The sequence below is a fragment of the Misgurnus anguillicaudatus genome, chromosome 16, assembly GCF_027580225.2.
Source record: "Misgurnus anguillicaudatus chromosome 16, ASM2758022v2, whole genome shotgun sequence".
Lineage (NCBI taxonomy): Eukaryota > Metazoa > Chordata > Actinopteri > Cypriniformes > Cobitidae > Misgurnus > Misgurnus anguillicaudatus.
Genome location: NC_073352.2, coordinates 8,580,001 through 8,595,505, shown reverse-complemented (window position 1 = coordinate 8,595,505; position 15,505 = coordinate 8,580,001). Strand labels below are relative to the sequence as shown.

General features: G+C 37.9%; 1 protein-coding gene and 1 long non-coding RNA gene across 5 annotated transcripts; one reads left to right on the top strand and one right to left on the bottom strand.

The window, feature by feature from the left end:
• Nucleotides 1-3,545: 3,545 nt before the first annotated feature.
• LOC129421840 (uncharacterized) lies at nt 3,546-9,881 on the bottom strand. Of its 3 annotated transcripts, none has more exons than XR_008637185.2 (4): nt 9,742-9,881; nt 8,314-8,478; nt 8,178-8,219; nt 3,546-3,986 (listed from the first exon to the last, which is right to left on the bottom strand). It is a non-coding gene; the product is annotated as an uncharacterized lncRNA (long non-coding RNA). The 3 variants fall into 3 exon arrangements; XR_012357904.1 differs by lacking the exon at nt 9,742-9,881 and adding an exon at nt 9,223-9,622; XR_012357905.1 differs by lacking the exon at nt 9,742-9,881 and adding an exon at nt 9,308-9,621.
• Nucleotides 9,646-15,149, top strand: slitrk4 (SLIT and NTRK-like family, member 4). 2 transcript variants are annotated; one of them, XM_055177401.2, is made up of 3 exons: nt 9,646-10,483; nt 11,038-13,377; nt 13,915-15,149. In XM_055177401.2, the coding sequence occupies exons 2-3, from the start codon at nt 11,077-11,079 to the stop codon at nt 13,921-13,923; spliced, it is 2,310 nt and encodes a 769-aa protein (XP_055033376.1). In that variant the 5' UTR covers nt 9,646-10,483; nt 11,038-11,076; the 3' UTR covers nt 13,924-15,149. The 2 variants fall into 2 exon arrangements, with proteins under 2 accessions (XP_055033376.1, XP_055033375.1); XM_055177400.2 differs by having other exon boundaries at nt 11,038-15,149.
• Nucleotides 15,150-15,505: the final 356 nt, after the last annotated feature.

The following is a 15,505-nucleotide window of genomic DNA, read 5'->3' as shown; positions in this document are numbered from 1 at the left end:
AAACTTAACACTAAGGATTTTGATCAAAAAATAATTTAACCTATTTAAAACCTATTTAAAAGTAAATATGGAATAATCTTTGTTTAAAAGTTACATTTAGCAACCTTCTCTTTTTCTTTTTGGTGAGGACGACTCAGTAACCTTGACTCTAAACCAAAAATGCAATCTTTTCTAGCGACCAACAGCTGCAAAGAAAAGCATTATTAGTTCTTGGGTTCCTCCCAACTCTGTCAAAAAAAAAAATGTCTTATTTAATAGATATTGTTCGCCTGGACTGATCCACAGCCATAATTAATAACACAAAAATCTCATCTATTGCGCATAATGCTAAGGTATTGGACAGAAGAATCTCACCAAGATATAAATTGCTTTATGTTTCACTACATAGACACTATCTTCACTCATCTGACAACATGTATATAGTTCTTACTGTATGTATATATACTGTGAATACATGTGCATTCTATCCTCAAAATATTTCTCATTTTCCTTTTTTTCTCTTTTTCTTTTCTCTCTATTTTATTGTATTTCTTATTATATTCTATACATTATGTATCATTATTAGTTCCATTATTTTCTCTGGACTAAGTTTATTAAACTGCTATCGTAAATGCTGGTACTCATGTTCACAAAGAAAAAACGAATAAATCATTGATGGAAAAAAGTTACAGTTAGTCAGTCATAGCAGTGAGCAGTGGCGGCTGGTGACTTCTTTTCTTGAGGGCACACGATGCGAAGCTCGTATGTAGCAAATTATATGTGTGGCTCCTACTTTCAAAATATGTGTTCGGGCGCGTCATGTGAACTTATGTGCATCACGTGTGATGTCAAAATATGAGCCTGCATTCTGCAGACGCTTTAAATGGGTTTACTATATGATAAAAGAGATGTTCGTGTTTGCCAGATCCTTGTTTAATGTGCAATAAGAGTTTAGTGTTAAGTGAGTGTCTTGCGAGTATTTTGTGAATGTCTCTTTTATTATAAATCTTTTCGACGCATGTCCAGCAGGCTCGTATTTTGACAAGAGGCATGATGCACATGATTCACATGATGTAAGAAACACATATTTTCAAATGAGAAACAACACACATGACACTCTTGAGTTCGAACACATATTTTGAATTTGGCAGTGAGTGATTTAGCTAACTTTAATTAAAGGCCTATAGGACGGAATGCAATAAAATGTTCACATTTGGTTAAGATAATCAATTGTTTACTATGATACCTATACTAAGACAGGTATGGTTTCTTTGTGATGTGTATTCTGTGGTATGTGTATCAGTCCTTCCAAAAAAACGCGGAGTTTTTTGTGATTGTTGCGGGCAAAAATCCTCGATTTTGCGGCACGTTTTTTTTTTTTTTTTAAATGCGATGGAATATGCGGGATATTTGTGCAATTTATGCAATGGAATTGCGGGAATTTGCGAAAATTGCGGAACTTGCAAAAACTGCGGAAACTTGCAAAAGCTGCAATGATGTTCACGTCACATAATAACGTCACTTCATAACAATAAGCAATAGAGGACACGGCTGCGCTTTTGGGAAGTAAATGCAACATTTTTCAACTTTCTGCTAATATATGTACTATAATAATAATGTGACTTTTTGCTACGAAAATGCGGAGATTATGAAGTCATGCAAGCCCCGCATATTTTGTGCGCGGAAATATGTAATTAATGCGGCGAAAGTGAGTTGTATTTGGAAAAAATGCAGCCCCGCATAAATATGCGGACTTTGGCTGATTATGCAATATATCGCGCGATCGCACAATCGCGTTTTTCTGGAGGGACTGGTTTATGTGTTGCATGTCACATTTTAAAGTTTAAGGCGGCAGTCCAGTCCAACACAGTCCAACACTCTCCTCATCATTACAGTAAAAATATCACTTTAAGAATAAAATCATGGCATTGAGTTAGAAAAACCATGCACCCTCTTCCAGCCTACGAGGAAATCATTATGTAAAATTTGCAACAGTACGTTAATATTTTCTCAATATTTGAAATTATTATTGGAGGGAGTGAAAGTAGCGCATTACATTTGGACACCCCCGACACCCATCTAGCTCTGCCACCTTATTGGAGTCAAAGTTTTTACAGGGGCGTAGAAAAAATTAAAGCAATCCTAAAAATGGCCTAACAACGCAGATGGTTTCAGCGCTGACACCAGACACACACACCCACGTTTGAGAGCAAAGAATTCGGCATGCTTTTCCAAAACTTATTTTATTTATTTTGATGTTTTTATCATTCAAATTTGGCTGGGTGGTTAATGCTTGTTATAGTAAATCATATTTTTATGGAACATTTCAATATTTGTATATCTATAGTGTGTTTATATAATTTATATTATAAATTCAACCTTTGCACACAACATTCTTCAGACAAATGATGCTGAGATAACATCATGGCTCATCAGGTTATGTGTAGCATGATTTCACCCGGCCACCAGACATGGTGTCAAACCCACAGATTGTGTGCTTAAAATTTGTGTCCCTGTAAAGCACTATTGTAACAGTTTCAGATGACATTGCAGATGGGCCTTGCTATTGGCCAGCACTCATTTTGTTGACATGCCAAAATCCCTTCCATCTCGCTCATCTCCATTTGTTTAGACACACATAGCAGATCTGGTACATTGCATTCTCTCAAACCTGTGCTGGCTGGTGTGCTTGTCTTCAGCTGAAACTCTGCCACAGACGTTTGCCCGTGCAGGCGGCACATTTGCAGCTTCCTTGCACAACAAACAATCTTGGAAGATTGTAGACCAGCACGGTGGAAAAGTTATTTTTCTTATGCTTGCAGTTTAATTTTTGCAGTTAGTTACAATACAGCTATAGTGGCATGTCCTTATTATTTATTTTAAAATATACCCCTCATAAAGTTTAGTTTAGATTAGTCCTCGTGTTTTCATGTTATGTAAAATATTACCCACACTTCAAATAAAAAGATAGGGAGAGGATAAAAGACAGAAACTCAATTTGATGAGACTTTATTATGCAGTGGCAGACATTATATATAATGCAACATTCTCTATGTTAATTCAGTTCAAACTTTTGACTCAAGGTTCTTTGCTTGGTCTGAATTTAAAACCAATTCCATTATTACTACAATATTCTCCCTCTTAAATCATTCACTTTCACTTCTCCAAAAGTTTGCACTTTTTTGACACATAGTTCGAAGGTGTTACAAAACTCTACTTTATCAAAGGTTAGGGCACTGCACCAGACATTAGTGCTAGGTAGAAATCTGAGTAACAAAACTTTAATGCTGAGCAACTAGCTGCCCCTGTGTGAAAGAAACCCTGGCCCTGCGTGTAGAAACAGTTTGATATTTACTTACGAGGTGGAGGGAAACGTCAAAAAGTCAAAGTGATAACCAGTGAAAGGCTGACCTTTCGTTTACGTTACATTTATTGTGTAAGGGAAAAATTGCCAGAGTTTCGAAATGCCAAGCTGCCCTCCTCCACAAAGATAGAGGAGATTACCTGAGCCCGAACGTTTCACCTCGCTGCCCGGGTGCATGATGGTGTATTGACCAAAATAATAGTTATTTTTTTAAATAATAATTTTTGCTTTATTTATTTGTTTTTGCTGATGCACTACAATGCATTAATGGAAAAAGCAAATTTAAGTCAGCTACGCTCTCGGGTGCCCAGTCGGCTATCATATCGACACAAACAAAAGCGCCTGTGTGGCTGTCTTCTCCGGTCCTGTGGGATCCCTTCGGATGCGTATTAAACCACCGTGGCACACAAATGAAATTGACAGCTGAGTAAATCTGACTCAGAGCTGTGGGCATGCAGCACAGCATCACATAGGAGGAGGATCACTTCTTAAACTTCCGCCGGCTGAGGCTAGGATAAACATGTTGAGAATTCCCACTGTGATGCATTTTACAGGACCCGCTGTCTGTTTGCTGGCCGGCTCGAGTTTGTCCTTTTCTTGTTGTATTCCCCACAGGATATCCAACTCTCGTCAACCTGTATAGCTGTTAAAATACATTAAATTGGTGTGTTTCAATAATTTGCAATACAAAAATGTAAGAATTTAACAATGTAAGTTAATTTTACAAAAATTAACAATGGTTTTACCGCAGTTAAAATCAAACAAAAAACTACTTTAGTAAAATCATGTTTTAGCCAATACACCACGGTTACTACAGTAAAACCATGGTACATTTCTGTAATGCCCAGTTTAAAATTCCAATTTCCACTTTATTTTTGAATAACTTCATATTTAACGGATCAAACAATAAAACAGAAACATCAATTTTTCACAAATTGGAAGTTTTAAAATATATTTCATTAATACCTTTATTTTTTATTATAAACCATGTGCATATTATTCACATATACAGTATACAATTTATTTTTAAAGGTCACTTATATGCAATTTTTTAAGATGTAATATTAGTCTCAGGTGTTCCTTAAATGTCCCTGTGAACTTATAGATAATTTTATATACTATTTAAAAGGCTTTTTTGGGTGTGTAGGAAAAACATCTTGGTAACGTATGGAGACGTTACGTTGAAGTGACCGACTAAAAGTGCTGTTTTTGTGTGTGTCTTTTTAAATCCAAATAAGCTTCTGCTTCCCTCACGGTTTACTGTTATATACCGAAAACATACACCCTTTCTAATAAGACAATCACTTTACTTTATTGTTAATAATAAACATGTAGTAATGAATTATGCAAATAAAATGTTAAGTAGAAATTATGACTTATCTATGGTCTTTTGACGTTTGTGGGCGGGGCTAGTGGGCTGGACTGCAAAAAAATGTATCATTAGTTTGTCCCATTTTTTTGGGGATTTAAAACAAAAGAGTGAGTAGATTGTTATCATTACAAAGTAGTTGTGCACACACAGGCGACACAAATTATGTTAACTCTTTACCCGTCACTGACGAGTTATTCTGTCAATTAAGAGAAAACGCTTCCTTGTCAATAAGTTTTACGACAATTCATATTTCTGCTATTATCCACTAGGTGGCGCTCTTACCCAACTTATAAAACACCGAAGGGTTCACTGATCCAAAAACAGTAAAAACTCTGTGTATGTTTTTGTCATCATTCTGAATCTGATCTCAAACTAAATTATCTCAGCTTTTTGTTCGAATTTTTTTTTTTTTAAAGAAACTTACGCATATTTGATAGGTGATAAAGAGAGAACAAATGAAGATAGAATTAAACGTTTTTGTTGTGTTTAAAGCAGGTGGTCTGTTCATTCATTTGATATATTGTATGTTTATATATTTAAAGAAAAAAAAACATTAAACTTTTGTAAAAATAATAAAAAATGCTGGCACATACTGACATCTGTTTTTAACTCTTTCCCCGCCATTGACGAGTTATCTCGTCAATTAAGAGAAAACGCTTCCCTGCAAATGACGAGAATTTCCGGCTTTCCGCAATACCGCTATTATCCACCACTTCCGCAACTGATACAACCCGGAAGTAGTGCCTCACGTGAAAGAGAAAGAACTCTGTGTATGTTTTTTAAGATCGCTCTGCATCTGATCTCTATCAAAAGTCCTTCACAAAAATTAAATTTTTTCAGCTTTTTGCTCAAAAATTGGTGTTTTTGAAGAAACCTACCCATATTTGAGAGGTGATAAAAAGAGAACTAATAAAGGTAGGACGAAATTGTTTTTTTTTTTGTTAGAAAACAGAGGGTCAGTTCTTTTATGTGATATATTGTTTGTTTATATATTTAAAGAAGAAAATTTTCTGGAAGGCATTAAACTTTGTGAAAATCATGAAAAATCCTGTCGCTGCTTGCAACTTTTTATTTAAATGCTGCGGGGTAAGAGTTAAAAATGCTGGGAGGGAAGAGTTTAAAACAATGTGAATATCTCATATCATGTGATTTTAATATGAAACTGATGTCAGGGGTCAAAAGTAACTTATGCACTAGACCAGTGGTTTTCAAACTGGGGCCGGGGCCCTCAGGGGGGCCGCGAGATGGTGCCAGGGGGGGCCCCAGTTTTATGACATTTTATAAAATATATTCATTTATCATGAATTCTGTGTAATTGAACCTAAGAAATAATAAGCTAACTAACCAACAGCACTACTTGGTATAATTTAATATGTTTTGTTTAATTAAAATATTACATTTTGTCATAAATTTTCTTTCCGGGGGGCACTGTACACAAAGGGGGCCGCACGCTGAAAAATTTTGGGAACCACTGCACTAGAGTACATTAACAAATTTTGGGTCTTTTGATTTGTCACTGAGTTTCACAGACCTGGCAACATGCAGTATAGAAAGAGGGAATGAATGTGACACAGCACAGGCCCCATGAGCAACCACAGCTCTCAACATGCCCAACATACAACTATACCACAGTGCGAAAATGCAACTTTTGAAGACTTACTTTTTAACTAAATCTTTCTTTCTAATAACAAATCTGATAAGTTGACCACAGTGCTGTCAAAGGGAAAGACGGAGTGGTTGAATGGCTCATAATTGCTTGTTTACAGTTATTCGCAGAGCGTTACGACGTTAAAGGCTTACGACTGAACAATTCTCACAATTGGCATGTTTTGTTTCTTGGATCTGCGCCCAGTAGGCTACGATGTGACTGCTATTGCTATCTCTGTGGTTAATAGTAGCCTTGCGATATTAGAAGAGGCACCGGACTCAATGGGAAAAGATGATACACAGTGGATCTGCTGTTGCCAACTGTTGAGTGGACATTAGGATCCTTGGCTGCTTCCTTGTCATCTATGACTACAAAGATGCCCGTTAGCTTCTATAAGCATCAATGTCTTATCCACTTATCATTACGATCCTTTCTTTAAACTTTGCCAACCACTTATATTATAGACAGTGAAATCAAATCAAGCAATTTCAAAGCTATTATTTTCCATCTTTCTAAACAACCTTGTCATTCAAATCGCGCTCATCTCTCCTAATGAATGTGCAAACTTTCATGCCTATAGGCTCAGAACACTTTCCGATTACAAGAAAGGTAAATAGTTTAATCATTGCATGTGTACATATGTAGATAGTTCAAAGCCACTTTTGCCACTAGACTCCAAAGTTCTCGGCAGTAATCCCCGGCAGACATTTCCCCATCCGCACTCATCTGCTGCAGGCAGCGTTCCACGGGTCGTATCCTCTATCTCATTACCCTATTTCAACAGACTGACTGTCAATCAATGTGTTTGCCAGCTGGAGGGATGTACTTTATTAGATTGCTCTATGATTGACAGGGCAGAGGAGAAAGGGTTAAAAGAAATCTGTAAAACACGTGGAATGACAGCAATGCTCTATGTTTGCTCCAATGGGAGTAGTGGTGGGAAAAAACAGAAGGACAGTTTTATTATTATTATTATTATCATTATTATTATCCCAGACAGTGGGTTTTTACATGAAAATTGTAAAAGAGCCACTTGAATGATGATACACTATTTGTGTGCGTTATGTAAATTGCATCTCATTACTCTTTCACAGTGAAAAGTTGACACTGAGCCACAACTCAAATATTGTCATATTTTTTATGTTGTACCACAACATTGGTGTCATAAACAATAATTATATACAATTTTCTTTTGTTACTCTTGTTTTTTTGCATAATTATATACTGTATATACATTGTTTAACATACATCAGAATAATATGTGCATATGACTGATGCGATAAATACAAATGATGTGGACAGCGAATGTGCCAGTACTTTAACAATAAATGTGCATTCATTTTAAGCATATGCATAGAGCCACTTGAAAAAAAATGTGCATAAAACAAGCACTTTTTTATTGTCACTACTATTATTGTTATATTTCAGTCTTCTTGTTGTTGCTAGTTAAAAATAGGCAACTGTTTAACATATCAAAGACAGAGACTTGAGAGAAGCAGACACAAAAAGAAGAGCATCCCCCATGTTCACAGAGCGAACGCTGTCACTTTGACGCTAAACACTGAAACTTAAAGTGTTTAATGCATATTTTGGTAGGATACCGTAAAGAAAATACAAAAATATAAACATGGCTGCCCAGCACCGAGCAAAGCCCGTGTGGGCTCTTTGCAGTTTTACTTTTTGTTGAAGGGAGACATTTGTCTGTGATTTCTGGCTCTCGGAGCAACATGCTATAATCATTTTCTAAACTAGTAGGAGGTTCAGGTCACCACTGCGATGGTTATGGCCTTAATAAATATCTCATTTATTCTCACCTTGAACAAACAGTAGCTGTTCCTTGCCTCTAAGGGTTATTTCTACAGAGAAAAACAACAGGGCGTGGAATCAAGCGAAGTTCAATATTTGAAGTAAATATTGAAGGGTGATAAAGGTGTATGTATTGGCTATTACCTTGTTGGGAGACTAGTGGTTACACTTCCAGTGAATATTTCTCACTGTGGGTTTGTTATCAAGTTAGTTTTCTGTGTCATCGCATACTTTAATATGTCAGTAACAGGGCAGCGTTGTCACACTGGGGTAAGTTGTCACAATCGTACCAAGCCGTTCTTGCAAAATCTAAACATACACACAAAGACAAACAAGATTAGGCACACAAGAAAAAAATTTAAAAAGCATACACTGAAAAGGGAACATAACAGACTAAAATTCCAAAATATTGTTTACAGAAATTGTATTTAAATATTGTATAAAGTACAATATTAATATAAATTGTATATTGTTATAACATTTAAAATACATGTGAACTAACCAAAATAAAAAAAAATGTCATCATGCCCTGCCCTTAAATTTGTACTATTTATAATCAACTTAATGTATAACTCATTCGCTGTAGTCTATAATTTATATTACTGCGTTTGTATATGAGTTATGGCCGACATACAATAATAACTGTGATGGAATGCAGGCCAAAAAGTTTTAACAGCTAACAAACAACTACAAACGTTCTCTCTCATATCAGAACGATCTTGCAAACAGATTATTAAATATTAAACATATCTAAACATATATACAACGTGGCATACATTTCATGAGCAAAATCACATATTTCTGCCAGACGAGGGCGCCGTGTTTGATCTTATTTTTCATGGTGAGCTTAACCCACTGCAGAATGACACCTTAAACCTTAAATGATGTGAGAGATTCCCATGTCTCTGTCCACAACATCTACTGTTGTATTTAAAATATTTATGATGAGTCTTATTTATACTAATTCCAAAACATGACATGAAATCAATTAAACACGCATGCGCGCAAAACGAAGTTATCGGAAAAATATAAGAAGTCGATAAAACAGCGCACCTGTTGTCTGTCAGAAATAAATCACCATTTTGGGCGAGCTGTCAGACAACGATTTACGGCTCTGCGCGCAACAGCTGAAACTAACATGGATAGGGTGACTTTGCCGCAGTTTCTTATTGCAGTGCCTTACAGAATTCCAGAGTCACGCGATGTTAAAATCACAGGATAAAGAATAAACAAGGAAAAAAGACGAATCCCACGCGCTATCCCGCAGCGCTTCCGTCAGAAATCTGTTTCGTCAGGCAGCCGCGGTGCTCACAAACTGACCATGATCCATTTAAAGATTTTACGCGTACAATATCGAGATCCTTTAAAGAAACACAATATATATTTCACTTAAATCCTCACTAGTGCGTGCTTAAGGGTAGTCTGAAGTTAAATTTTGCTCTTTAATATTTTCTCTCTGCCACCCTTCACGCGCACTCCTCTCTCTCTCTTGCTCACTCGCTCGCTCTCGCGCGCGCTCTCTCTCTCTCCCTCTCTCTCTGCATCTCTGCATTTTCTCTCCTCTCGTTTTACCGTGTGGGAAGCTCAATGCAGCAGCAAAACCAACATACTTGGAAGAAGACGAGCTGGAATAGTTGCTTTACAAGGCTGTTGTCATTATTCGGACGAGGTCTGCGCTACCAATACTTATTTTGATCAGGTGGTTTAGTGTGGCATCTCCTTTTTAGCGCATTTTACTCATCTGAATAATTAATTTCCTCGTCAGTTCGATCGCCGATACCCCTCACATCCGAGCACGTAGTTTTTTTCCTCTTGCAACTTGCATGATTTTGAGAAACGACGGGAATCAGCTGGAGTCAATTTGTGATTTTCAGTCATTGAGGCGAATAGCGACGCGCTATGGATCGTTGCGACTAATTTATTAAGATCTGTATCGTCTCCCCCTGAACTGATGAGAGAACTGTGCGTTAAAATTCATCTGAACTGATGTTAAAGCGGCATCCTTTACATTCTTCAGACCTCGTTTCCTTCAACAGGAGAATGCTGGACTTGTTTTGCGTCCACCACTTGCTATTTCAACGTTTTCACTTCGGTTTTGAAACGCATTTATTCTTCAGCGCCTCGCTTTTGAGATGCCTCAGAAGAGCTCAATAACCTTGGCATTTTATGACACAATATATGTTTTGTGCACGCGGAGCCTGACAAGCAGAGAGGCTGTGACTGAAATTTGAACCTGACTGAATGGCTATAGTCCCTCTCTTGGCGCTCCCAATGTCCGGTGTCATCTGAAAAGAGGGAGATATTAACATTGCCGGTGAGTCTTGAACGATTTTTTTTGGTCGGCAGAGCTTGACAATTTATAGGGAAACGTGAAATACGCTTTTCTATGACCAGTGTGTGAATTATAAAGTATAGGCTTGTAAATATGTTGTGTTTTTATAGGGAAGAGACTTTTTTACCTCATATTTAAGGCATAAAAAAGCAGGTTCATACGTGTATGTCTTGTGTTAACACACACACACACACACTATATATATATATATATATATATATATATATATATATATATATATATATATATATATATATATATATATATATATATATATACACACACACATACATATAGTGTATTATCTGCATACACAAATGTATACACAGACAATACATTATTACTCATAGATTATTTTTGAAACCAAGTAGCAGACAGATAACAGGATTTTTCTAAGTTTTTTTGTGTGTATGTCTGTGCGTGTGCGTACAGGGTTATCAAACACCTCTGCTGTAAGATATTGGCATTATGTTGTGTGACTCCATAGGAAGAAAGGGATGTGTTTTGATGATTTGTTTGTTTTTTCCCCCTCTAAGGTTACTAAATGGTTTACTGGGGGATTTTTAAAAGGCAAAATGCTGCTGCTTGTTCTGTTGGCCTTTTCCATATCGAGTTCATTTTCTGACTCGGATTCGGACCTCAGAGCCGAGACCTGCAGCGCTTGCTCCTGCATGTCCATCGAGAACGTCCTCTATGTGAACTGTGAGAAAATAACTGTGTACAGACCTACGCAGCTGCAGCCGCCAGTATCCAGCCTCTACCATTTGAATTTCCAGAACAACCTTTTGTACATTCTTTACCCCAACTCTTTTCTGAATTTTACACATGCAGTCTCGCTCCAGCTGGGGAATAACAAACTCCAGAACATCGAGGGAGGGGCGTTTACGGGGCTTAGTGCACTGAAGCAGTTGCACTTAAATAACAATGAATTAAAAGAGCTCCGTGCTGACACGTTTCGGGGGATCGAGAATTTGGAATATCTCCAGGCCGACTACAATTTAATCAAGTTTATAGAGAAAGGAGCCTTTAACAAATTGCATAAACTGAAAGTTTTAATTTTAAATGACAATCTTATTCAAGGCCTACCTGAGAACATTTTTCGATTCGCCTCCCTTACTCATTTGGACATACGAGGAAATAGGATACAGAAGCTTCCTTATCTTGGAGTTCTGGAGCACATTGGGAGGATAGTGGAGTTGCAGTTGGATGACAACCCGTGGAATTGCACTTGTGATTTGTTACCATTAAAGGCCTGGTTGGAGAACATGCCCTATAATATTTTTATTGGGGAGGCTATCTGTGAGACTCCCAGTGATCTTTATGGCCGGCTTTTGAAAGAGACCAATAAGCAGGAGCTGTGCCCAATGGGGACAGGCAGTGACTTTGACGTACGGATGCCCCCCTCCCAGCCCGAGGGTGGGCTGCCCCCGTCTAACATGGGACCCTCGACCATAGCACCTTTAGTTACCAAAGCACCCAAAACCACCAATCCCTCCAAAATATATGGCAATGGAATCGTTGCTGGTAATTCATCCAATAAAAATGGCCAAATCGTGTCCTACCAAACTCGAATTCCTCCCCTCTCTTGTCCCCAGCCCTGTATGTGCAAAGCTCACCCGTCTGACTTTGGTATTAGCGTGAGTTGTCAAGAAAGGAACATCCAGAGTCTAGCAGATCTTGTACCTAAACCGCCAAATGCCAAGAAATTGCACCTCAGTGGTAATTACATAAGAGATATCAATCCTACCGACTTCCAGGGTTTTGAGGGATTAGATTTGTTACATTTGGGCAGTAATCAAATATCTACCGTGCAAAAGGGTGTGTTTGCAAACCTGACCAATCTCCGCAGGTTATACCTTAATGGGAACCAGCTGGAGCAGCTGCACCCTGAAATGTTTCTTGGGCTAAGTAACCTCCAATATCTCTATTTGGAGTACAATGCCATAAAGGAGGTGTTAGCAGGGACGTTTGATTCGATGCCAAATTTGCAGCTCCTGTACCTGAATAACAATGTGCTCAGAAGCCTACCTGCATATATCTTTGCAGGCATTTCTCTCGCCAGATTGAATCTAAAGAACAACCACTTCATGACTCTGCCTGTGAGTGGCGTCCTAGACCAGCTCAAAACTCTCACTCAGATAGACCTGGACGGCAACCCTTGGGAATGCTCCTGCGATTTAGTGGCTCTCAAACTGTGGCTTGAAAAACTGAACGAAGGGGTCGCTGCCAAGGGGGTCAAGTGTGCATCTCCAGTGCAGTTCTCCAACATCGAGCTGAGAGAGCTGAAAAATGAAATCATGTGTCCCAAGCTCATTGCCAGGCCTCCTTTTATCCTGACTAGTGCCACCCCCCTTCTCACATCATTGTCACCTGCTGGAGTTGGCAAGGCACCTCCCAGTGGCCCTGTGCCGTTGTCTATTATGATCTTGAGCATTCTGGTGGTTCTGATCCTCACTGTCTTTGTGGCCTTCTGCCTGCTGGTCTTTGTTTTGAGACGCAACAAAAAGCCAGCGGGGAGACAAGAGGGACTTGGAAACCCGGAGTGTGGCTCCATGCCTCTCCAGATCCGAAGGCACAATCACAAATCAAACAAGGATGACCTGGGAGGAGAGACCTTCATCCCGCAGACCATCGAGCACATGAGCAAAGCTCACACCTGTGGAATTAGAGACTCAGATGCAGGTTTCAAATTTATAGACTCAGAAAGACAGAAAATGATGTTACGCAACAGCGCTGATAAAGATAAGGACTCTCTCTCCCTGGAAGCCAGGAAGAGATTAAGCACCATTGATGAGCTGGACGAGTTCTTACCAGGACGAGACAACATGTTCCTTCACAACTACTTGGAGAGCAAAAAGGATTTCAACAGTATAGGGGTGAGTGGCTTTGAGATCCGTTACCCCGAGAAACCACATGACAAAAAAATGAAAAAATCTTTGATAGGGGGCAATCACAGTAAGATAGTGATTGAGCAGCGTAAGAGTGATTATTATGAACTAAAAGCAAAAATGGGGACCCCAGACTACCTTCAAGTACTAGAGGAACAGACAGCTCTCAGTAAATTCTAGATCTTCATCTGCTCCTTACTGACAAAAGTGCCTTATGTCAATTCATAATGATCAATGGAATACCGGACACGTTTCATTATACAAAGCGTGTACAAAACTCCCTTAGAATCAGTGGCTGTGTTAAAATTACCAACCATTTTTATGTTATCATCATGCCATTATGAATTAAAAATGACATCAGTCAGTATAAAGAGATATATCCTTACACACAGTTGTAGTTTGCTGCTATTGATATGGGTTCTATCAAATCAAATGGGGTCACAGAACTTTGTTTTTTTTTCACCAAATGATTGGGTCATGAAACAGTAATGATATTGACCCCTCTTCATTGTTTTTGGTTGGAAGTATTTTTAGGAATCTTGGGATGACAAAATCAAATGGAGTGGAAGAATTGGAAGTATGCTTGAAAGTGGTGGAATACCCCAGACCCCCTTCTCTTGGATTATATTTTGCTACTTTTGGGGGCCTTGAGACTCATGGATTTGATTATAACGGAAGGTACTGGCAGCCAACATCCACGCATTTTGGATTATTCCAATTACCTGTAAAGAGCCATTTGATATTGTTCTGCTGAAATGTGATTTGAGTATGGCACATGACAGGACATTCATGAACTCAAGAGAAACTAAACAGCTGCTTGCCATGTAAGCGTATCTGGATTTATTTTGTAAGTCAACATTATTTGTATTTGTGGGGCAGTTGTGTAAATTACAACAGTCGACAATTAAATTCTACAATCTCATCAAGAAAATAAAATGGATTCAAGAAAAATATCAAAAAAATATCAAAAACTCACAAAAAAAATATATGACCACTGTCACACGTCAAATTCGTAGTTCATATTTAATTTATTTTTCTATGCAGGATTATTTAAAGACTATTGGTACTATTTAACAATTTCAAGAGACATTTTGAATGCTATTAGTGATTCAGGCTCTGAAATTCTGTACTGACCTGAGTTACATTCTGAATTTTTCTGGTGCCCTGATTGACAGAGGCTTAGAGATGATGGTGATGTAATGCTCACTGTCATGTTGCACGAGGTAAGGCCTCATAGTGTATCAAGTCTAACAGTTTGCTTATTCTTATATCCCAGAGCAACTTGTACAAGGTTTCTTATTAACAATATGCAACCAAATAAGTGTGCATTACTGTGATATGATTCTGGATAGTTCAAATGCGGATCAGGGGAATCGGCTGTGATACAAAAGGTAATTTATTTGATATGCTGAGTGGATTGTGTTTTAGCAACTCGCCTTGTGAAAAGGCTTCTGATTGGGTCAGAATCATATCACATTTCATGTGCAATATTATTACGCTCAATCATGTTAGCTTGAAATCTTTATTTTGTTTGTCGGTTCAAGTTAATATAACAGAGAGAGAGCTTAATTTTTTTAAAGAAAAGGCTTAATTTCATTCAGTCTTTATTTAAAACATTAAGTTAATGATTGTTTTAAATAGAATGTACCATGAGAGATAAAATAAATACAGTTTTATATCAGTCATGAAAAATCTGTATATTGGTTAATTTCATTGTGCAGTCCTGTTGAGGTCAAGTTATTAAAATCCCATCAATTTGCTCTGTCTTTTACTCTGCCTTTTTTCTGTTTACACACGTGTTACCATGTTTTGTTTATCGTTCAAGTTGCTTTAAAAAAAACAATAAAAGGCCCTGAATGCTCTTACGGACAATTTGGGAAAGTGTCTTATAGATTTTTAATCTGCTGCAGTGGATAATCATTCACTTTCTCTGCTGTGTGCTTCTGGTTTCCAACGGCCGCACCTTATTGAGTTAGGATTAATCGGAGATGCCGAGGGTCACTTGACTTAACCGATTAGAGAGCCATAACCGTTTTGCGAATTGCGAATTGCTTTTGTTGTGCCATTGTTGCAGTGAATACGAGAGGATAAAGTGACTTGTTGTCATTTGATGATA

Coding starts and splice junctions, on each gene's coding strand:
- slitrk4 (XM_055177400.2), top strand. CDS start 11,077: ATGCTGCTGCTTGTTCTGTTGGCCTTTTCCATATCGAGTTCATTTTCT.